This window comes from Drosophila takahashii, chromosome 3R (genome assembly GCF_030179915.1).
Source record: "Drosophila takahashii strain IR98-3 E-12201 chromosome 3R, DtakHiC1v2, whole genome shotgun sequence".
In the NCBI taxonomy this organism is placed as follows: domain Eukaryota; kingdom Metazoa; phylum Arthropoda; class Insecta; order Diptera; family Drosophilidae; genus Drosophila; species Drosophila takahashii.
In genome coordinates, this window is record NC_091681.1 from 16,898,449 (window position 1) to 16,922,483 (window position 24,035).

Here is a 24,035-nt window from a genome sequence, read left to right on the forward strand (position 1 = left end):
TCGATGACTCTAGCTCAACAAAGAAAATATTGGGCCTGTGACCATTGTTCTTACCCGGGGGATTATAAACATTGCGGACAACGTGCCCAGCGGCGCCTAAATCAGCTTTAATATCTTCAGGATCCGTAGACGAATGTAGGCCTTTGACGACAATCCTGAAAGATCGATCACTTTTCAATTGCCAAGAATTAAACGGAATATTATTACTCCACAAAAGTTGTTGAACTAATTTGTATGTATCACCATCGAAAGGAGATACCCTCACTGTAGCAGGTCCAGTAATCTTAAATCTTATATTGGTTGTGGTGGCCTTGATCAGATTCATAAGTTGCTTGACATCAGTAACACCCTTTATCACAAAGGCGGGCGGACGTGGTTCAGATTTGGGTGCTTTAGACGACGGAATAGGAGTACCAGAAATACCCTTTGACTTTTGGGAAATTCCACCACTATTGCTAGAAGTTATTGTACTCTTACTAGTCACAGGGGGCTGGCAGGAGTTTAGGGGCTCCGATGGAGGAGACTGGGTGTCTATACGATCATTAGGGAGTGGGTTTTCAATGTCTTCATCCGATAAGAGGGCAAAGTTGTTTCCATGACCTGAATATTTTTCACCAGGAGAGTCCGAGTCCTCTGATCCAAATATTTCCAAGTGAACCTTGCGTTTAATATTACGAAAGCGCTTAATAATTGGTCCAAATGAAGCATCCTTACTGTGGTTAGGGTCAAGCTTGTTTCGCTTTCTTATGCGTTTGACGGATTCGCAACGCAACTGGTCCGCCACTTCCTGACTGACGAATTGTAGATTTGAAGTAGTGGAATGTCCAGGTGTGCTTGCACCGTGTATTCCTTCATTAAAATTATCAAATTCATGTTGAGAAGCAAAATCTTTCTCAGCATTAAGCAAAGTATCCGCCGAAGCTTCCAGAACGTCTTTCAAATTGTCTAGCGATGAATATGAAGTATCAGCAATAGATAAATTGCGTTCAGAATCAAATTTCTGTGATCTAGCTTCCTTGGACCTGACGGAGGTCACCCTTACACCACGACCTCTAGACGACCTTGAAAACTCCTTGCTAGTACTGGCATTTGAATTATCAGTTATAAATAAATTGGGAGACGAAGAACCATCGCAACTATCCACATTCATAACATGATCACATAGAGGGACATTAATATCTTGATCAGCGGCAGACATGATGACGACCAGCAGGGCGGCCGGCCAGCCAATGCAGGCGAGGCCGGCAAACGCGATGCGTTAATGAAGTCCAAGTACGAAAGCACAAGTCACACGACGTGAAGTCCAAACAGAACCAAGAGATAAAAAGAAATAAATAAAACGAATTTTTATAAAATTTTTTGAAACACGGGATCCCGAGATAAACACAACCGGTACTCGCTGATACCCAACAAAAAAGGTCTAAAAAATATATAAACTCTTATGAGAGAGGTTTATATAGGAACTCTTAAAAATGTCACTGGGAAAAGTGATCTACGCGATTTAAATGTTAGGTTATAAAAGTAAAGATCATATTATCTAATAATGCATTTTTAAAAACAAATCTTAAAAAATTATATATGAACTTGAGAATCTGCAGGACTAACATTAAATATCACAGCAAAATGTTGTAATAATAAAATTATCATAAAAGTTAAAATGACGAGGAAATTGGATTTTAAGTTATAGATTTAACAAAATATAGTTTTCCATTAAATCCTTTTTCTATTAAAATTAAATTAAATTATTTTTCTTTATGAACTTTTTTTTCCCCCAACTCTTTTAGCCAAGGGAAATTCCACTTTAAAGTAGAGTATCAAAAGCAACGAACTTCTTGAAAGCGCAGACACATGCCAGGAAGCTATCCCAAACCATTGAAAAGAAAACGCCCGACTGGGGGTAGAACCAACTTTAGATAAAGAAGGGGGTCTTTTTGCAAATGGAGTGGAAGGGGTGGCCTGCCTTTTTTGGGGGGAAGTAACCAGGGGGCGGAGGGGGAGGTAAGGCCTATTAAAGCGTGTAATGGCGTGAAGCGGGCGTGTGTAGCGCCAAAACAGAAGAAAAAGGGGGTGGTGGCTGGCTGGTTGGCTGTAAAGTTGAAGGCGTTTGCAAGGCGAAAGGCTGCAATTAAAGGCAATTTGGGTGCCAAAAGGGGGGTGGTTGGATGGAGAGAACCACTGAGCCTGTGCTTGGCCGACTGAGTGCGTTGTCCTTTCAGATAATATGCTCGCTCGCTGTGAGTTGTTGCTTTTGCCTTTGCCGAGTTGTTGTGGCTGTTGTTGGCCAAGTTGCAGCAACAGCCGCTGCACTGAAATTGCATGTCAAAGACAGATTTACGAGCCAACCTCAACGCACACACACTCTCTACCATCTATACAACCTCTCCGTGTGGGTTGGCATTTTATTTATGATAAGGACTTTGGGGTCATTTGGGTTGGCGAAAAGTTTGTGCGACTTGTGGCCCAAAATAGGAGGCAAGGGAAAATAAGGTGCAGCTAGGCGGAGGAGAAAAAGCGAACGAGATAATGAATAATGGTTTAATTAAGCTTCACTCCACAAAAAATACGTAATTAATTGGAGCTCTTTTCCTTCTTCATTTGCCACTCACTACTTCTTCACCCCAATTTTACTGATAATAAACTAGGCATGGCTATGACCCGCTTTTCTTGGATATTCTAAACTGTTTTTGACGACCAAATTGAAATACAATGCCGCCCTAATGGTCATATTTTCAGTTGGCTTTGCGCCAACATTTGGATGGCAACCGGTGAGTACTCAAAACCTTCAGAAATGTTATGAAATACTCTATTTACGACAACTATAACTATGATTTACTAAGGCACATTCTAATAAAAAAAAATTTAAATGTAATTAAAATCAGCTTGGAAAATTATTTAAATAACTGAAAAGTGATAAAAGAAAAAATTTATAAAAATCAATTTTAGATACATAGAATATTAAGACTTTTCTTTTTTAATTAAGCCAACCAAACTCTAAATTATCTTTTCTTTTTTGCATGCCATTTTCCGAATTAAATGATACTAGGTATTAAATTCCAAAATTTAAACAATGGAATAAAGTCGCATGAAGTAGAACTGCACAGCACACAGCCAGTGGACAAAAAAAACTTGGTGCAAGCAACTGTTGGAATCTCTATTACAACAGGCCCAAACAGATGCCTACACCCACCCCTTTTCCACCCCCACACCCTCACACATCCGGGAAAATAAGGCAGAAATGCACGTACAAATAGCCAAGAGATGAGAGAACGTGGCGGACAAGTTACAAATGTTTATGACAAACCAAACATCATAATAATGTGTAACAAGCAGTGCAGGCAACTCCCCATCTCATCAGCCACCCCTCGGAAAATCCCGCCCCCGATCCCAAAGAGCATAAAAATATTTCAGTTAGCATCCGGCTGGGCTGGCTGGATGCTTTTCCCATTTTCCCCGCCGGCTGCCTCGCTTGTCAATTAAATGTCAACTGGCATAAATGTTGCATGCCGCTTGCTCAACTGCCACATTAAAATTCCGCAGAGAAAAAGGGCAAAAATAAAATAAAGAGCGAAAGAGAAATCTCTCTCTGAAGAGCCCTTTTTGCCGGGGTACGATGCTCTTAGTTCAGTGGCTGTCAAACTGCAGGACTCACCACGACCTGAAAGTATGCAATAATTTGTTTAACAAGCTCGCGGAACTCTCTTTCTCTTTTGTCCATCGTCTTTATATTTTTCTGGTCTTTGTGTGGGTCCTTCTATGGGGGTGTGTGTGTGTGTGTGAGCGTGTGATGGTGTGACATTGTTTTGAGGCAGACAATTTAAAGAGGAGTTTCTGAATTGAAACCAACCGGCTACCGACTACCGAGGTTCACGGCCCCGTTATGCAAATGCTGACAGTCCCCCTTAACCGCATTGCCACCTCCCCCGCTCCCCTGCCCCCTGAAAAACATTCCCCTGACTGAGTTAGCAATTTTAAGTGGCCATCCGTTGGTGTCTGTTGCTGTTTTCACTACAAAACTCATATGTCTCGCTTCCCCTTTTCCTGCTTTTCCATTTTCTTCGCCCACCTCTGCATGCATTTTGTCTCGCCCGGCGGAAATTTGTTTGCACCGAAGTGATTTCTGGGTTTGGGGAGGGGCCGCCGTTGGAAAAGGAAATGGATCCGTGTTTCACAGCCATCAGCAATCTGCAATACCCCCGGGCAGCAGGGACACAACGGCTAACAAGGCCTAATGAAATTTCCATATGTGAGCCAATTTGCAAATTTTCGTTCAAAAATTAATTGACATTCGAAAATACACTCTCACAGATGGACAACTTCAGAAACTATTTGACTTATGCTTCGTCAGTGGGGGAGTTAAACGAGACTAATCAATTGCCAATTCGATTTAATTAAACTCGAGAGTTAAATGTTTTTTTGTGATTGTGGAGAAAGCTTAGAATAATAAAAGATAAATGATATGATAACGTTTCATATAGTTCTATTTATTTATTGAATTTACCAAAAAGAAATAGTTTTACGAGTCCTTAAAATTGTATTTAAGAACTTAAAAATCTATTTTGAAGTCTTTCCAACGGAAAATGACAATTATAATTGGAAATTTTGTTTATAATAATAGTTTTTTATTAGAGATGGGACCAATATTTTCAAGATCCTTATAAATAATTGCTATATAACTGCAATACTTTCAAGACCCCCTATATCTTTTCGAAGGACTCACCTTTCTCCTGCAGTTGCTGTCGCTTTATGTCGCCTTTGAGCACTTCCGCCGTGTGAACCAGTTCGTTGAGCTGCGGCTTTTTCATTTTCAATTCACGCAGAACTTTCTGTGAACAGAACACGGGGGAGATATATGAGTAAAGTGGATATGGGTGTGTGGACCGGGATGGGTGTGTTTCATACGGCGCACCTCCTGCTTCTCGATGGCCAGTCGCACTGCATCGCCATCGTCGACGAGGACGCTCTGTATCTTGATCATGTTTTGTTCCCAAGTCAGCCAGTCGGAAATTTGCAGGACCGACTTATCGAAGCTGCCGGCCAACGCTCCAGTACCGCTCGGTTCGTTATTGTATTCTGCAAAGGGGAAAAAAATGGGACAAATTGAAATGGGTTTGCAAAATGGAAAAAAAAGTGTAGGAGAAAACTTCTTGCTAATTAGCGTGTCCCTTTAGCCACCCCCCTCACTCACTCACCACACAGGGGATTGTGTGTCGCTCTGCTGATGATGGGCTACTCATTAAATCGCACCAGCTGCGGTTTTGTCTTTTCCTGACTGACCACCAAGAAGCATACTTATCGGGGTCACTGTAGCTGCATATTGAATTCAAGTCTCTTTTTCATTTATCTATTTTTCTTTCTTTCTCTCTGGTGATTTTTTCCCACTCCCCTCTTGACTTTGTTGCACATTTCAGCAAAAGGCAAGTAAATGAAAAACTATTTCAATGAAGCAAAAGTTTCGAGTGTCTTGGTTGATAGACGCACAGTGGAGTCGGAATACAATTTTCTATGAAATGTTTAAACAAATACCTAAATAAATAATTGTGATAAATACATTAGCTAAAAGAATAATATTGATATTCCTATTAATTTTTTTAAATTTTATTATATTTGCTGAAACCTCCTAACAAGATTGTACCACATCATCCTCATCGACATACAGAAACCTCAAAAGAATCTCGAACTGATGGCAAAGCAATGACATCGAATAACAATGAACTAAGCTTATAGAGTGGAGAACATAATAATATTATTCTTACCCCTCGACCCAAGTTCGCTTCCACCGCATTATTTTCTCAGCTCTCCCCTAACTTTCTTCTATTAAATGGCAATTTTCAATTGCAGCCCATTCAGAACAAACCATGGTGCAAATATTTCAGAGCTTGAAAAAGCAAAGGGGAAACACTTGAAATACTTGAGTAAAAAGAGTCGAAAGGAAAATGTAAAGAAAAGCTTAAGTAGGCGCAGAGTAAAGGAAGCGAAAAAAGAAAAGAAAAAAAAAAGGAGCATGTGGAAGGAGGTCCTTCTGACAGTTATGAAAGTTTCTACAGGCCTGAGTTTGCCAATAATCCGTGAAAACAAAACCAAAACAAACTAAACCGAAAGAGAAGGGACACATTGCCTTTTTTTCTTCTTTTCTGCTGTTTTGGTTTGTAGTTTTCGCAGTGTCCCTCGCAGGATTAGGCCGGTCTGCAAGGACAGGGGATTTGGGCGACAAATGCCAAGTCCAAGGAGGACAGCTAAAACTCTGCTGGCCACCAACGGGATTCAGGATTGAGGATCCAGGACATGGGACACGGAACGCAGGCCGTGTCAAGTTGAGGCGTCTGAAAGCATTTACAGTGAGTGAACGACTGAGTGAATGAGAGTTCCCAGCTCACAAGAAGCTGTTAAGCAAATATATGCACATGGAGAAAATATTGCAAAAAAATACATTTCAACAAAATAAATAATTCATAATGCCTTATGAATTTTTTTCTTCGAATTGCTATTTTTAATAGATCAAAAATAATTTGTCCTATATTTATTTTTGATTAAGCAGAAGATTAAAAATTCTCTGCACTCTGTAATTGCTGGTAAATCTTTATAATAATAATAATTTAATTACGACAGGCCAAAAAAAATATTTTTTTTGATTTGGGAAAAGAAACAAAAAAAAATGATTTAGGAAAAGTTTAAAAGAGTTGTTTTTTAAATGAACATCTATTTTTGGTAAGATTTTAGTTAAGGCCCAAAATATGTTTTTCTGTGCATAAATTTTCCCTTGGAATGGAATAAAAAAGGAAACCAGAAAGGAATAATAACATCGCTGACAACCACACACATGATGGTCGGAAAACACGGTGAAGTAGCAGTGTTCCACACACGTTAAGTGTAAAATTTCTTTTCACTCATTCTGATGAATGTTCCAGGTAGGCTCCACACACACCCCTTTTGGCTTTGTGTTGTGGCATTCACGGGACAGGTGCAAAGTGGTAGAAAATATCATATAAAAAATGTATAAAAAAAAATAAATAAAACACACAGAAAAGGAAAAGCGCTGATAACATTCCCTCCATTTTTCTTCCTCTTACACGCCCACTTCTATCGTTAAAAGTAAACGGGCTCTACCAGGAAAATGTCATAATTCATTAAAAGCCAAAGAAAGCGTGAAATTCTGGACTCCTGCGTCCCCACACCGCCTTTCAGTTGTCACTCAACTGAGAACCGTCTTCCTTTTCCCTGTTTTGGAGAAAGGACTTTAAGACAAACACAATGACATCTTGGCAGAAAGGAAAGTCGTTTTAAAGTTTTCATTTCATGTGATGGATGACCTTGATGGCTTTTAATTTCATGAAAATGAATTTGGTTTTGTATATTTCGGGGGAAACCTTTGTTTTTCATTAATATTTACCTTAAACGTAAACCATTTTTGGGTTATTAAATGTTTATAAATTACAGGTTTTAAATTTTACAGACAGTCCATTAATTTATTTTCAGTTTGTATTTAAACGGTTATATTTAGCACTAAGGTTTTAAGGTATCAAAAAACGATTTGGCTTTCGAATTTCATATTTTACTATTGATGTTTTATTTTAATTCAATCCTTTCTGTAAAATACTAGCACTGTATTATTTTTCTATAAATCTTTTCAAATTATCACTTCCACCTTAGACTTAGAGACTTGTTTACTTCCTTGCCGCTGAACGATTTATTTTAAAATGTTTCCTTGTTTGGGCCCAACAGCTGATTAAAACGGACAATTCGAAAAGCTTGCGAAAGTTCAGGACAAATGCAGGAGAAAAGCATAAGCAAAGCTTCGGGATCTAAATAACTAATCCCAAATCAAAGGTATCTAAATAAAACATTTTATTTCTACATTCAATTCTAAACGTATAAAGTAACTATTTAAATTTATATATTTTAGATATTTTTTAATTATTTTTTTAATTGTTGTATGCAGTTTAGGCAGTATACTAAAATAAAATGTAATTGCTGGTAAGTTTTAAACCAGCGGTCGGCACACACCTACAATGACATTTTGTTTTATATTTGTGTGAGTAATTTGCACGGGGCAGCTCATTGATGTGTGTGTACAGACTGCTGTTTTACAGTGTACGTGAGGGGCAGCGTGTGAGCAGAGCAATTCCCTATGCTCACTTAATAGGACGCTGCCGACCGCTGTTTTAAACCTTTATACACGATATTTACATGTTTATAGCGACATCTATTGGAGTTTCGAGACTCTAGTCATAGTTCTATAACAGCCAGTTTTTGTGAGGCCTTATACGCATTGCTCTAAAACTGTACAGTTTTGTTTATTTAGCGACCTTATCATTTTTTAAAGAGATTCTCACGCTACTGCCAAAAAGTTTATTACTGTATTATTTAATTTAAACAACTTAAATAGATTAAGTACATTTTAAATAAAACATCTACTTTACTTATGGTTATTTGTCATTTTTTTCCCACTGGAAAACAACTAATACAGGAAAAATAAAAACAAGGACACTTGAACACAATACCAATAAAATAAAAAAAACTGTCTTTTTTTAAATAAAAATAAACAATAAACCATGAAGAAGTCACAGGAAGAGCTTAACAGAGCTCCCCAGGTAACGGGCATAGCACCGACGAAGAATTCGATGATGACGGGAAAGAATAAAAGAAAATTGCAATGCTCTCCATTTTCGAGGCTGAACAGACTGAAGTTCGTGTCTGCGGAACAGCTACCCATCGCTACCAGGGACTACGGATTAATGCGATCCACCAATAAGTCATCGACTCCATTTCCGCGAGCCGATCAAGGAGTCGATGCCACTTTGCTGAAGGCTCGGCTCAACATGCGTCGTGATTTCGAGAGTAGGCGAACTGATGTCCATAAATCCCCGAAAAAGACAGAGAAAGACAGCGCTAGTATCAGTGATGCGGAATCCCACGACATTGATCATTCCAGCTTTCGAAATAACTCAAGGGTATGTTGTTTATTAGTTTTGAAAATTCTCCCAGGGCTTATCAACAAATATTAAGCTTTAAACTATTTAAATATGTAATTAATTAGATAAATAGGAATTAATTGAATTAATTATGTAATTTAACAAAATTGCAATCATTCCTCAATTAATTGATAATAGATTTATTATTTAGAAGCTCTATAAAATTTATGGTTTACGTTTTTTTTTTTTTGTAAATTCTCCATTGAATTTCGTATTCTAAAATATAATTCTCGAAATATTTTTATTTACCATGTGAGTACATATATATATTCTTTTTTTCAGCCCTCGGTCAGCGTTTTTCGTCGTTCTTCAACTGGGAAGGATAACTACAAGGAGTTACTATCCCTCGGCACTCCACATCCCAAAAAGGGCGTGGCCCTGAATGCTAGGGCACTGACCAGGCGACTAACAGACATAAATGATCTTCTCAAGATGCAAATGGGTCCTAGCGAACATTCAATGATAAATACGCCTCAAAGGTCGATGAAGCCGAAGAAAAAAAAGGTCCTCATGTCGATAACCACCGACAGTATTGATGCGATAATTCCTGACAAAGACGAGCCAAATGGGGAGCTGGTCAGTAGGGAAATGAGTCGGCGTTTGACCCAAATTGACTACGATGCCTCGCAAAGCTCGCTAAGCGCCGAGTTCCTGGAGCCAGAGCTCAGTTTTGCTGAGCGAAGGCGGCTATTTCAAGAAGGCGAGTTCACAATTGCGAAATATGGCCGAAAAATGAGCGATGTGATGATGGCGGCCCCGCCTGTAAACGAATCGGTAGAAGACAATAGTATGCAGTTCGCACAGAAAGCCAAGGAGGAGCTGGAGACATATATGAGATCGCAAGGCCTGATCAAGATCTCCCACGATCAGGTCACCATGACCCGGAATATGAACCGTGGATCAGCGCGAGTAAGCCCATCGGATTCGGGGGTACTTCCACGGGAGAACGACTCCAATCGGAATACCAAGCAACGCAAATCTGTTACCACTCGAACCGAAAATGATTTAATGTATCTTGGCTAGCAGGATTGCCGAAGGATGTTAAATTGCTAAATTCATTCACCTCCAGCAATTCGGCTAGTTAGAGGAACAAGACTTCGTTATGGTATCGGAATTAATTCAAAGTATTTTCGAGATTGTATTGTGTAAAATTTTGGTCAACTTCTTTCACTCAATACATATTTAAAACATATAGTCAATACTTTAGGTATTATTAATTAATGGGTAAAAGATTCAAGAATAAAAATATAATATCTTTCACCCCACAACTTCAGCTACAAAAAAAATCTACTACAGCTGGCATGCAAAATATTCAAGAACATATGTCTGCATCTGTTATGAAAACAAGAAAACGGGTCTACAACATGGGGGAAAGCCACCCACCTCCCATAGGGTAAGTCAACACCGAAAACATTCACATAAAATGTCAAAAGTGCCATTGACATGGCACATTTGGGATCACGCTGCCCTTTTTCCTATAAAAATATAAACAAAAAACGGAAGTAGAGTAGGCTAGAAAAAAAGGGGAATACATAGATGCTCTGTTTTCAGTAGGGGAGAGTGGGGGAATTTCGTCACAGGGGCAATTTCGTCACCTGCAATATCTCGGAATCCATAAGTCGTAAAAATATATAATTTTTTTGTTTTAGTCCTTCAAGACGGCCAGACACAACCAATGCATTTGTTTTGCACAGAAGGCCAAGATAATTAAGCTATAATATTAAATGTGTTTTAACAGTTCAAAAGCTACATTTAGTTCTCGACGAAATTTTTTCTGTATGCCACAATTCAAAAGGAATAAGATACACGATTTTTTATATAATACACAGTGCTATAATGTGCATTTCTGCGTCAGTGATTTTTAACTTCGCGCCTAATTTCGCAAGAAAAATAATTATTTCTAAAAAAGTACGGTCTGGGGAAATTTCGCCACCCTACGCTAAGGGTAAATTCGCACCTATTTTAAATACATATTTTTATATTTGACGAGCTGGCTAACGAACAGACTACCAGCAGCAGCAACAAATATAGGACGTCAACAAAAATGGTACGCTTGATCAGTGTAGCATATTTTCAGGCGTTAAACTCCCTACATTTTTCAGGTGACGAAATTTCCCCAGTTGTGTGGTGATTTTACCCCCCTGTGTGGTGAGATTGCCCCAGTATATTGGTTTTACATTTTAACTTTTTATAAATCACCAAGCTAATTAAAAAAATAGGGAAATGTCACATTTTAAAGCTTGGTGCTAACCGCATTCAACAATAAAAATAGAAATATGATAACGTGTCTCAAGATGGACAAAAAATAGCGTTGAAAAAATGCTGACGAAATTCCCCCACTCTCCCCTAATTAAAAATATATAGATCAATGATAAACTTTTAACAAGAGAGATTTCAGATTTTTCTTATTAAATTGCGTATGAAAACTATAGCCGCAAAATGTAAATCGATGCACAGTGCAATAAAATTGCACAAAATCCATATCTAAAACAAAAAATTACAATGGAGCAAAAAAAATCGTGTACGTGCTGTTTCAAGAGTTTTTGCCTTTTACATACATATATACATTCGCTTCATGTTTTTTGTTTGGCAAATGTTTAAATAATTTAGCCAGCGAAAATAGAGACACTAGATGAATGCGAAAGATTATTAAATTTCAATAATGGAATTTCTTTGTATAGTATGAAGCACTAGAATTTCAATTAAATTTATAATGATGAATGAAAAAATTGAAATAAAAACATTTGAAATCTCTCTTCTGTCCTTCAATAACAATGAGCATGTGTATTAATCTGATTATGGTAATTAAATGTAGTTCACAAAATCAACAGAATACATTAATGTTCACGGAATTGCAATGTTCAAATGCTATTCACCATGACTGCCCTTCAAATGAATTACACTAATTTATTTCATTAAATATAACATATCCCTATCTAATTAAAATTCTAGCATTCCCTTAGTTTTGTGCAATAAATGTGTAATTGCCGGTTAAGTAAATGATTGTAAATTTCCAAGCGCTGACAGCATTTAGTAAAATGCCTTCTGCTAAAATAAATACACTCGAATTGCCCTCATCCTTTAAGTCAAGACACTCGACCAAGTCAACTTTGACAGCTTGTCTACATTTGAGCAGCCAACTCGAGCGTAAACCAAACAATTGAAGTCAATCCAACTTGCCGGCTATCAACAAGAACATTACCCGGCATTGGCCTAGCTTAGGATGCGATCTTTCTAAGCTCCCGAAATAAAAACTATTAGAAACAATTGAGTGGGCAAGCTTACCCGAACGACAGCTGATGGTGGATGCTCCGCTGGATGCATCTGGTCGCTCCTTGCCATTCGAAATTCGGGGGCCATTTCTCAGTTCCGTCAACGAGAGCTCAATGGAATCCGCATGAGCTATCAAATTGTTTTTCGTCTGCAAAAAAAAGGGCAAGCAATCCGGAATGTAAGAGTTCAATTGAGAGGCGAAGTGTGAGCGCAAACCTTTTCAATTTCGTTCATCATGAGGGGCGTGACCTTCGGCATCTGAGCGTTCTTGCCAATGGCGCTGACAATCACCTGTAAATCGTCGTGCCGCTCCTGCAAAAAAAAAGATGAAAAGAAAATTTTAAACAAAAATACAGTTGTCTCTAGTATGCGCACAAAGAACTAATATCTTTCAAAAATATATACTTTAAAATTTTATTATAGTTTTTTTAATATAGGGGTATTTAATTTAATTTTATATTTTAAAATGTTACGAGGGATTTATTTATGATTTTTCACCGTTTTCAATTTCGTCACATGTCATTTTGAGATTTCAAAATTCTCTTAGTAAAAGTTTTATGCAACTATTTTGTTTTCTAAAAATAAATATGTAGTTTATCTAAAAGCAATGCATGGCAAATTAAATATAATATTTATTTTATCTTTAAATCGAATGAAATATTTTTTATAAATTTAAATCGAGAAGAGCTTACATTATAGAATTTCGACAGAAAATGGAAACCTCTTTAAGGGTAAAAGAAAACCATACTAAAGTAGATATAAAATGCATTCGATACTCTTGAGGTGCGAAAGGTGAACAATAAATAGCAGGCTTTAAGCGGAAACGGAAGCCGAACGAACACACATACACGGGCGAACAAAATGGCCACCGCTTGGGAAAGGAGCTACGGCCAACGGCGATTGGAATTCAATTTCAACTGCAATCATGCAGGGACTCTCTCTATGGGCAAAGAACAAATGAAGGCGGTTTGGGAGTGGGCGTGGCAGGTGGGTAGAAAAACCCTACCACCTCTTTGACGGCGTTTGTCAACCAACAAAATTGCATTTGTGAATGGTCAATGTAGCGCGTTGAAAACTGTTGCAGTTTCAGCTGAAGGACCGGGTTTTTGCTGCCGAATTTTCACTTCGCGCCAAACTGAATTTTCCGCAAATTTACAATCAATCACCGGGTCAACAAAGAAGTGGGCACACACACGCATCAAAATATAAAAAGATTTTAAAGCTCTGCAACCGCTGTCCCAACGAGACGATACGCGACTGAAGTGGCGCAAACAAAAAATGGAGGAAAATAAAAACAAAAGCCCTCATTTTGCCGGCAAAGAGAAGAATTTACATGTTTGCCCCTCTTCGAAATTAGTTTTCCCCCAAAAATCTGTCTCTCTTTCTGGCTCTGCCCCTCTCAGGAAAAATACAAAATGTTTTCTATTTTTGATTTCATTTTTCGCTTTTTTACAATCGCTGGCGTTTGTCACCCGCTGGTGCCATAAAACCAAACAAAAAACGGAATAAATAAAATATAAAAATAAACAACAAAATGATTGCAGTGATTAATGACTCGGTTGTCTAGGGATGGAACTTGTTGAAAATGTAAGATTTATCATATGTTGTGCGACCAGGAGCACAAAAAGTTTCGCTTTTTACTAGTTTCTCCTTTTTTTTGTAAATGTGTCATTCTAGAAAAGTTGTCTCAACTTTTTTGCATTTAAATCTGCAGATAACTTTAACATTTCTTGAATTGCTAAGCATTTGATTGATTTGCTAAAATGTATTTTTATTTAAATAAAATCTCAAGAGTCCAAATGTATTAAAAGAAAACTGACAGAAAAATAGGATTCCCATTCAAAATGACACTTGCCATTAAAAGTTTACATGTTTTAATTCATCATAAAATTGTTCAAAGATATGTTCATAATTTAATAGAACATGACAACCCTTCATAGAGACAGAACCATCAACAAAATACATCATAATATCATAAGAAAAAGAATCTCTTAAATCTCTCTTACTCCTACGATCTCTTTTGACCCACTGAATACTATGATCTCTGGTGAGTCCCTCACTCTTCGCCTCCCAACTGCAAGCAGATGTGTAACTGTGTCAGTTGTGTTTATTTTTGGGTCTTCTAATGGACCCATTTAGCTTTTGTGGCCACCGCTTTGCTTATATATGCATCGAAATTCTCAAGAGGGCAATTAACTTGCGGCAAAGTAAACGAGCGAGTATCGACGAAAGATGTGACGCCTTCTGAAAAATGTCCAACTGAATGACTAATTGCGGCGATTAAATCAAAATGATTTAATTGTAGTTTCGCACAGGTAATTTTGCTTTTATTTTCTGCCACGGCCAGACGTTGGCAACGTGTTTCTGGCCATTTGCCAGATTTTGGGTAGCACTTACGTTGATATCCTCCATGCGTTTCTCAAGATCACTGCTAGACTTCAGATCGACAGTCTTTTCAATGAGAACATTGATGCGTCGCAGTCCCTTGGTGACCAGTTCCTCTATATTAACGCTGTCCAATGGTGGAGCTGGTGCCCCACTTCCAGAGGTCTTGGATCTGTGGGGAAATAATCTTATTAAGTAAACGGAATCCATGGAAATTCTTTAGATTCTATTCATACCTGGCCTGCTGCACTTCCCGGAACTGTTCTCGCAGTATGATTTGAGTGCGCATCACGAGGCGAGAAATGCTACCCTGCTTGCCATGGGTTTCCAGAACCAAAGAGTCTCCCTGGGATATCAAGGTGGCTGCATCAGGTGCTATGAGTAGCCGCAGATCCTCCCTGAAACATTTTATATGATTACCTAATAGGAATTTTAAATGGCATCTTGTTGCCATATTCTTGAGAAAGCTTTCCATTATAGTGTACAATACACTGACTCAATGGATGGCCGTTTTCTCATCTTTATAATATGACTTTAATATTTAAAATTTAAAACCACTCTGATTTTAAGTAAAAATTTACGACGCACTTCACACAGACAATAATAAACATGGCATTTTCAGAGTGACCAGCTCACTGAATTTATTTAATACTTTGGTTTTTTTTTACCAAGTCTGGCTTTAAGGGCGTAATCATTAGAGAGCCCTGCCAACTTGTTTTAAAAATGGTTGTAAAATTTAAACTAGAATTGAGAAATGGTCAAAATGGTCTAAAAATAAGTATAAAGTCTTACGCTTCGCTTTCGTGACACTGCTCGATCTTGGCCTTGGTAAGTTTTAATTTGTAGATCATTTGCTTGGCCTGCTTATCGAACTCCCGGACTCGATCATCCAGATTCTGGGGTTGATGTTCGCTAAGCGGACTTTTGAGCGTTACATTTGAGTCATCCGCAGGTGAAGGCATCGATTCGAGAACCTTGCTCAAGAAAGGATTAGGCTTCTTGGTCGAGGGCGTTTCAATGCGACTCTGTGGGAATAGTTCAAAAAATATATGTCAAATCAAGATAAAGATCCTTAAAAACAGGAAAGGACATTTTTTCTGGGTATTCAACCAAATTACCGTATCACTATCGGAGTCAATGGTTGGTGTCATTTCCAGCGAGAAACGCGGTATATCTTCATCATCAGAAAATACAAGAGGTTCAGCATCGAAACCGGATTCTTTGTCGGGACTATAGAAACTATCGCGACCGGGTGATTCGGGATCCAGGGCCTCCATTTCCGGCTGGAGTTGGCGCCAACGTTTCGGCTTGGAGACTTGCGTTGCGCGGGGAGTATCCGGTGTTTTGGGTTCCTCCTCTTCGGAATCACGCAGGATATCCCGCTCGTTGGCCACGCGCTTGCGCTTCTCATCGAAGGATATTCGGTGCTTCTCCACCCTAAGGAATGGAGTGCTCGTATTTCCAGCCGAAGGACGCAGAAGATCCTCATCTTGATCCGCCGAATCCTCGTCATTATCCGAGACCTTGGGCAGCGGCGAATCGTTCAGGGAATGCTTGCTCTTCGATCGTCGCACTTCCTTGCCCTGACTATCAACTCGAACCGAAGAATCGGAATCTTCGGAGAGATCCACAATCTGTACGGTCTCCACATATTCGGGTACAAAAGGTTCCACACTCTCCAGTATATTAACGGTATCCACGATTTCACCCTGCTGTGGCTCGAAATCAATATTCTGCACCGACATCTTATCGTTTTGGATATTTTTCACCTTGATCTCGACAACTTGGGCCGGCGAACTTGGGGCCTTTCGCTTGGTTTTTGCCGGTTTCGGTGGTGGAGACTTGGAAATCTTTTCGGGATTCAGGGAAATCTGGGAGAAGAGAGTACTGGACTCGGCCAGGCGGAACGTTTGGGGTGGCAGAAGATCCGGCAAAACTTGATCCGGGGCACTCTCCACACCCTTCGTCGGGGACTCTGAGGTACTGGTGTTCGTGGACGAGGGGGATTCCCCCGACTGGGGTGTCCTGGCACGTCGTTGTCGCACTGTATCGCTGACAACAACTATTTCCGTATCATCATCATTTTGCGGAGAGTTCGTGCTTCGCGCGGCAAGCGTTGTGGCTTCATTGAAACGCGTTTTTAACACATCCTGCACAATAAATGCATAGTTCGGTATAAATTACAAAGGTCTGTAGACTTCGCTCATAAACTAAACAAATGCATTTCTGAAAGCCCATGAAGCCTGGTATATATAGGTATTTTTTACATTTAGGTTTACAAGTCTCCATTAAAAAAGCAGTGGCCATTTATTAGCGTTGGTTGGTGGTGAGCGGTGGATTTTGGTGGATTTTATTTTTTATATTTTGTGGTGGTGAGAGCGGTGGATTGGAAGGATTACGTTTTTATGTTTTATGTTGTTTTTGGGGATACATGGTTTGGACACTTGACGCAGCCACAACCAATCGAACGCCACAACAACAATTAGAGGGGGGAATCAAGTATATAACTCTACACATTAAAAATTTGAAGCGTGAAAATGACACCAAAGTTAGACCCCGTAGAGCTCTAGTGATACGGTGATTTCTGGTTTTTTATTGTTTAATATTTATAATAATGGTTTATTCTTTCAACTGGGGTGATGTGGTAGATTTGATGGTTTGGCATTTACCAACACGGGTAAATGTGGTTGGATCTGGATTAGCTTTTGGTGGAAAGATTATATAATGGTATATGAAATGGGCAAAATAAAAACAATAATGGGTTGAGTAAGATAAGTATGGTGGAAGCGGGTTAAATTGAAGCAGCAGTTGGCAGTCGAAAAATAAAATATTTGTTTGATTTATTATTGTGTAGTTAATAGATTTATTTAAACATTCAAAGCTGGCGTTAAATTGATAAAAACTGTATTTAAATAAAATCGTTTTTAAATTTATGATTTGTAGAAAAAATATTAAGAAACTGTTAAATTAAATGTATTTTAAAGCTGGTAAAATATTAGTAAAACCAAAATATTGGAGCTCGTTGTTAGTCTAAAATGTAAGTTATTATAAATTTATTTTTTGTTCGCTATGATTTGTTTTATATAAAGCTTTAATGCGTCAAAATTTAAACCAATTTGTTTGAACCCTCTTTATTTTTAGAAATCTAATCCCAATCCCATTTTGTCCTGCTGTTGACTACGATTTAAATTTTAAATCACTTCGCATTAAATCAAGCTGTACATTCTGATAAATCAAATGACGTCGAACCAATGATGTGAAACAGAAGGAGTAAAAGCAGAGGGAAATGGAAACCCAATTCCATTTGCTTTGAGCCGGGCCAAAAGGTGTCCGAGTAGAATGAGGCGAAGGTGAGTCGAGGCGACTCAGATGTAAAAGCAAAATGTGAGAGACAAAAACCTGGAACCCGATAACAAGCACAGAAAATGGAAACGATAGACTCCATATATATATATATATTATGTACAGGTGGAAAGGACATGGAAAAGCGGAAGAGGAAGCTTTGCGTAATTAAGAGGATTTGTTTGCTTGCTCCGACTCACCACGACAATTGCAATTACTTGCTGCTGCAATTTCTCAATTTCCGGATTCGAGGGCACATTTATCTCCTTCAGGTCATGCTCCATTGCCCTGCAATAAGATTACAATTACTAGGTGAAGAAATAGATTAGGGGCTCTAAAACATTCTGAACAAGAGAAGGCTTTTCATGTAGTATTATAAAGGCAATCTCTTGTTTGGATATTTAGAATGTATTGAATTTAAATATATTTTAAATAACCATATAACAACTTTAAACCTACTTTAGAGTCTCCAGGGAAATATTGTCCAGGTTCTGCAGCGTGGCCTTCATCTCCGTGAGTCGCTTGATAATATCCGCACTGGTCAACTTGTGGTAGGTGGCCTTTAGGCCATCAATTCGCTGACGGGTCTCCACCATACAGCTCTGGTCACAGGACTTGCTGTACTCGTTGTACTGGTCCTCGCACCTTCGCAGCACATCCTCAAACTCCAGGAGTATGGAGTTCCTATCGTGCACCTCCTGCGGCGACTCGAAGCGTCGGATTAGCGTATCTGCCGAATCGAAACATTCCTCCAATTGCCTCGCTAATGTGAGCAAACTCTCGAGGAACGCCTTCGATTGGGTCACATTCTCCCCGAGCGCATTGTACAGGTGCTTCAACGCATCAATCCGCTGACTGAGTTGCTTTGGCGATTTTGTATACCTGTCCTCACAGACCCTGCGACCGGTTTTGATTGTGCTCTCGATTTCCGCCTTTATCTCCGACAATGTGCGATAAATTTGCTGCAAATTGTGGAAGAGAAGAAATTATGTTGAGAAACTAAGATAAAAAGGGATTTCCTTCATTTAAAATACCTATTTAAAATAATTATTAAGGTAAGAAAATAATTATTTTATTACAATACTCACCAGACACTTTTGGTACTGGGCCTGAACCGTATTGGGACCGGCGGATGCGACATCTAGCACCAGCGTGGATCGCTCCACATTCCGAAGATCTGCATAGGCCCGATTCAATCGCGATTCGTAGGCAGGTTGTGGGGCGGTGCACTTGCTCAGCTTCGCCTGGCAAACCTTGAACCTCACCTCCATCAGATTGAGCTGCTCCTGGAGTCGATTCGCGGCTCCTATCTTGCCGTTTCTCGTGTGCTCGTCTATAAGTTCGGTGATCTCTTTGAAGTTTTTCTCATTGGCCACGAACTCGCGAGCCAAGCGCTTAAAAATTAAAGAAATATTAGAAAAATATATATTTACTCAAGAAAGTAGAGACCAAAAATAACTGTTATTGTAAATTTTTCTAACAAAAAAAATAATGCACATAGAAGAGTCCTACAATTTTTTTAAATACACCACTATTTATTATTTTTTGATTTTTTTAATAAAACTCAAAAAATAATTGTTTTTTGTTGATTTTTAATGAACAACAGTTATTCCCTTAACATTTTTGAAAAAATTAAAAATTAAAAAAAAACCAGGTTAACCGTGTTTTATATAACTTACTAAAAATCGTTTAAAAAGGCCACCGAGCATATTGTATAACTATATTTTTTAAAATTTATTTCACAAACAACATCGCTATAAATCAAGTTTAAGTCAAATAAAACTAATAGCAGTTACGGTCCCTGCTAGAAATCCTAACAAATAACATTAAAGATATGCCTGATTTAAAGAACAAATAATTTGGAAATAATATTTTTCTGGAACATTTATTTACCTGGAAATCCTCCGGCAGATCCTCAATGGTCACATCGTTTTCCAGATGCTCGCTGAGTATCTCGTCCACGCGGGTCAGCCACTTCTCGAACTGCACGATGCACTTCTCGGACTGCTCCGCCTCGCTGACCTTCTGCTCGAGGAGCTCGGTTCGCTTTTTGGCCTGCTGCTGAAGCTGCGTCCATCGCTGGACGGTGTCATCGATGTCCCGTCGCATCGAGTCGGCCATGAATTCGTTGTCAATTAGCTCGTTGCCAATTTCCTGAATCTTCTCCAGCCATTCCTCAGAGTGCGAGCGCAGAACGTTCTCCAGATCCTAAGGGAATAAAATTAATGGTATTTAACATGCAATTTAATCATATGAAATAAAAACTCACATCAAGTTCCTCCATGATCTCCTCGGCGTCGGCTGCATTCTCTGGCGTGTTGCGTATCTTGTTCTCCAACTTGTCCAGGTAACCCGTCTCGCTCACCATGAACTTCTTGAACTCCCCCAGCTGCGTTGATATGTGCTCGAGCAGAGCTGTCTTCGCATAAACCAGCTCGGTGACCTCCGTCCATCTGGCGTTGATGCGTGTGAACTGCTTGGCCAGCGATCCGTATCGGGATTCCCGATCCTTGTCCTGAAGTTCATCCATTTGGAGGAGCATCTCACCGCCCAGTTCGTTGAGCTCCCTGAACTGTATGGTCTCCTTTTCGCAGGTCTCCTTGAGCGTTTGAAAGCGACTTTTGCTCTGGAAGAGCTCATTGGAGTTCCCGATATCGTTAATGCCCGATTTCGGTGTATTGCTCTCCAAGTCACTTAGCCACTGATCGGTTTTCTTCAGCCGCTGCTGGATGAGATCGATCTGCGACTGAAGAGCCGTCTGCTGTTGTTTCTTCTCGCGATGAACCTGTTCCACCTGATCGTATAATGTGTTCAGGGCTCTAATCTGCGATTGCAGGGACTCCTTTTGGGCAAGTTCCGCCTCCTTGATAAGAATTTCGCTGAAATTTCGAGCGCTTATCACATCGATCTCCAGTTTTCGAAGATCCTGACTGCTGCCATCCAGATTCGAGTCCGCTGCACTTCGCAAAATGGCTATAATCGCATTATATTCCGCTGCAAAGTGGTTGAGATTTTCAATCGCCGTTGTTTGCTTGATCACACGTTCATTTAGCTGCTCCGGAAGTCGGTTCCAGGTGCCTTGCAGTTCCTCGCTCATTACATGTTTAGGTAAATTATCATAGGTTGGTCGCAGGGCATCCATTTCATCCACCAATTGGTTGAGCGAATGCTGCTGCTTTTGCATGATCTCTAGACTGGAAACACGTACCTTTTGATTTGATACTTTGGTTACGAAATCTTGAATCTGCTTGAGTTGCCTCGAGAGACTTTCGCCGCCTCGCTGTTGAATGAGAGCCTGTAGAGCCTGCTTCATGTCATGCCAACTGTCGTAGAAAAGGCCGAAGTCCTGCTTCCATTCCAGCAGCTGATCATCCAACTCCTCGGTCGCCGTTTTGGCCTCGGAAATCTCCGATGCCAGCGATTCCATGTGACTCAAACGTTGCTCCAGTTCCTTGCCACTGGCTGAACCCGCATGTTGTTTATACCAGTCCCTAGAATCAGCTAGGACCAATTTAAACCCAGTCAGACTATTGTAATACTTTTCCTTGGCCAACAGCGTATTGCTTTCGCTCTGTTGGCTAGTTAACCTCTGGGCCAAAGTAGCATATCTTTGCTCCAACTGCTTGATGTGGGTTTCCTCCAGGAGGAGATTCCTTGATGGATCCTCCAGTTCACAGACTTCGTAGAGTTTCTTGAGCTCGGATAGACTGCCACTCCTTTGGTTATTTTCCACCTGAAGTTCCTTGAGTAGATCACACTGTTGCCGCAGACTTTGTCTCTGCAGTTGCTGTAGCTTTTGCTCCACTTCCTGAACGAAAACAAAGTGTTCCATGATCTGATTTTCCAGGGCATAAAAGTTATCGGCATTCCGCAGCTTTCGCTTCTTGCTGGCCAAATCATGCTCCTCGTCGTCGTTCTCATTGGACTCATCCTCGCCAAACCGAATAATCATCTGGTAATCCACCCAACCCTCGGGACGCACCACCCTACTATCATCGTAACTGGCGCGATCTCGGCCAAAGTTAAAGCCCTTGGTTTCGATCCGCACCGTTTGCACTTCGACAATCTGTTTCAGGGCATCCAAACGATCCTCGTAGCTCTCCAATTGCATCAGAACCCGTTCGCCCTTGTCGTCGCCATCCTGCAAGGTGGCCGCCACCATTTGTCGCAGATCAATGAGGTATCTCTGCAGTTCCAACAGATCCTTGGCACAATAGTTTAGTTCGTTAATACGCTGGGTAATCCCTCCGACATCAGTGACATCCCGACTCTCCATCAACTTGAGATCCTGCTCGCGGGCATCTAACCATCGGGAGATGCATTTATATTGCTGCAGTTTCTCCGTTCGCAGATCGCTCCACTTGACGACATGCGACCACCGTTCGCCCAGGGCACTCAAACGATCTTCGAGATCATTAAAGTTTCCCGAGGTATCGTTTACAATGACCACCATGCTGCTCAGACTGTCCACCAATTCCTGCTGTTCACTGAGGTCTGCCTTGAGTTTTCTTGCTTCGATTAGTTGCTTTTCAGCTTCCCCCAAAGTGGGTCCTATATCAGTCATATGGGAAATACGATCCTCAACACTGGTCAAAAACTGGCGGAGCTGTTCGAGTTTTTGCTTCTGAAACTCGGCCAATCGCATGAGGATTTTGGCCTGGACATCTAGTGCTCGCAGTCGCAGAGTTTCCCATCGCTCGTTGAGCAAAACCATCTGTTGCCTCACCTCGTTCTGATCCTCCTGACTCAGGCCAGCTCCCGCCAGCTTCTGGGACTCGTTGATGAGATTGCTACCCTCCTCCAGAGCTTCGCCCACATACTCCTGATGTTCGGTCAACTTCAGCATGAAGCTTTCGTTTTCGTGGAATTGCATCTTGGCCGTGTGGAAATCCTGGGGATCGGGCAGGTCCTGTGAGAGCAGCTGTTCATCCTCCAGCAGGAGGGTGAGCACCGCCTCGAGTGCCGTCTGATAGCCACTGATCTCCACACTGGCATTGGTGGCCGTGCTCAGGGGTCGCATGGAGTGGGTTTTCCCCAGCTCTCCCGAAGATCGCTGCTCCATGCTGCCTGCACTATCTGAGGTGTAGAGACCCAAGCTGGCACGATCATTGTCCAGCGGCACCTCGTCCAAGTCTGTGATGCTGGTGCAGGGCACTCTACCCGGATCCAGATCCTGATCCTGATCCTCCCGCTCATCCTGCTCCTGCTCCCGGGTCCTCATCGATTCCATAGCATGGTACAGGCACATCACATACATCTGTATCGACTTATTATCCGGCTTGTGGGTGTGCACATCCTCGGCATCCAGCAGCTTCTCGATTTTGAAATGCCTGTGTGCCAAATCGAAGCCCAAGTGCAGTCGCTTCAACGCATGCTGCTGCAAGGCAGCCGGCAGATTCAACTCCTCGACATGCGCATCCAGGATCATGAGGAAGGCTCGGCCATCGGACCACGAACTGGAGAAATCATTCAGCTGCAGGCCATGTGGCTCCGTATACTGACGCGCCCAGGCCAACAGGGACTTCTCCACCCCGTTGCTCGAATGACTCTTGACTAGATGCTGGCCATTAAACTCCAGCGCTATCAGCCAGATGAGGCCCAGGGTCAGCTTGGCATTGCCACCGACTATGTCATCGCTGGAGATGTTCACCAACTTGACGCCATGCTGCTGGATCACGGTTATCACCTTGTTCAGGTTGTTGATGTGGTGCACTCGCATCCGACCCTTTTCGGGTTTCTAGAGGGAATGAAGTATAGGAAATTAATTATTGGATTTATCAAATTATGGTTTTAAGATCTTAATTCAAAATAAAGTATCTTTTTATCTACTTTTAAAGTTTCGTTAGTTAAGGTTAGGCCGAAAGCCGTTTTCTCGTACGCAAGTTAAATTTAAAGAAGGCTTTAAACTCTAATTCCAAAAGGGTATTCAAAGTTGACACAATCCTTTAAGTTTAACAAGCGGTCGAGAAAACGGTCCTTAGTTTTTTATGTGAACTTTTAAACACTTTTCCTAAATATAATTTAATTAAATTAAATAAATTTTACATCATAAATTCCGTTTTAAGC

General features: G+C 40.5%; 2 protein-coding genes across 15 annotated transcripts in view; one reads left to right on the forward strand and one right to left on the reverse strand.

The window, feature by feature from the left end:
- The window catches only part of Dys (Dystrophin), a 152,198-nt gene that overhangs the window by 109,794 nt on the left and 18,369 nt on the right, over window positions 1-24,035 (reverse strand). For 10 of the 14 annotated variants that reach the window (XM_070216825.1, XM_070216826.1, XM_017151713.3 and 7 more), the window contains 13 exons: window positions 20,239-23,706; window positions 19,863-20,177; window positions 19,058-19,363; window positions 18,429-18,931; window positions 18,170-18,257; window positions 15,746-16,777; window positions 15,420-15,652; window positions 14,864-15,025; window positions 14,640-14,799; window positions 12,459-12,554; window positions 12,255-12,390; window positions 4,907-5,070; window positions 4,718-4,823 (listed from right to left, as the gene is read on the reverse strand). In XM_070216825.1, the coding sequence (XP_070072926.1) occupies window positions 4,718-4,823; window positions 4,907-5,070; window positions 12,255-12,390; window positions 12,459-12,554; window positions 14,640-14,799; window positions 14,864-15,025; window positions 15,420-15,652; window positions 15,746-16,777; window positions 18,170-18,257; window positions 18,429-18,931; window positions 19,058-19,363; window positions 19,863-20,177; window positions 20,239-23,706 (6,769 nt within the window). The remainder of the gene's footprint in view (window positions 1-4,717; window positions 4,824-4,906; window positions 5,071-12,254; window positions 12,391-12,458; window positions 12,555-14,639; window positions 14,800-14,863; window positions 15,026-15,419; window positions 15,653-15,745; window positions 16,778-18,169; window positions 18,258-18,428; window positions 18,932-19,057; window positions 19,364-19,862; window positions 20,178-20,238; window positions 23,707-24,035) is intronic. The other 4 variants (XM_070216829.1, XM_070216830.1, XM_017151717.3 and 1 more) reach the window with 1 other exon arrangement.
- On the forward strand, window positions 8,434-10,168 carry LOC108064275 (uncharacterized). The gene is made up of 2 exons (XM_017151727.3): window positions 8,434-8,948; window positions 9,252-10,168. The coding sequence occupies exons 1-2, from the start codon at window positions 8,550-8,552 to the stop codon at window positions 9,990-9,992; spliced, it is 1,140 nt and encodes a 379-aa protein (XP_017007216.2). The 5' UTR covers window positions 8,434-8,549; the 3' UTR covers window positions 9,993-10,168.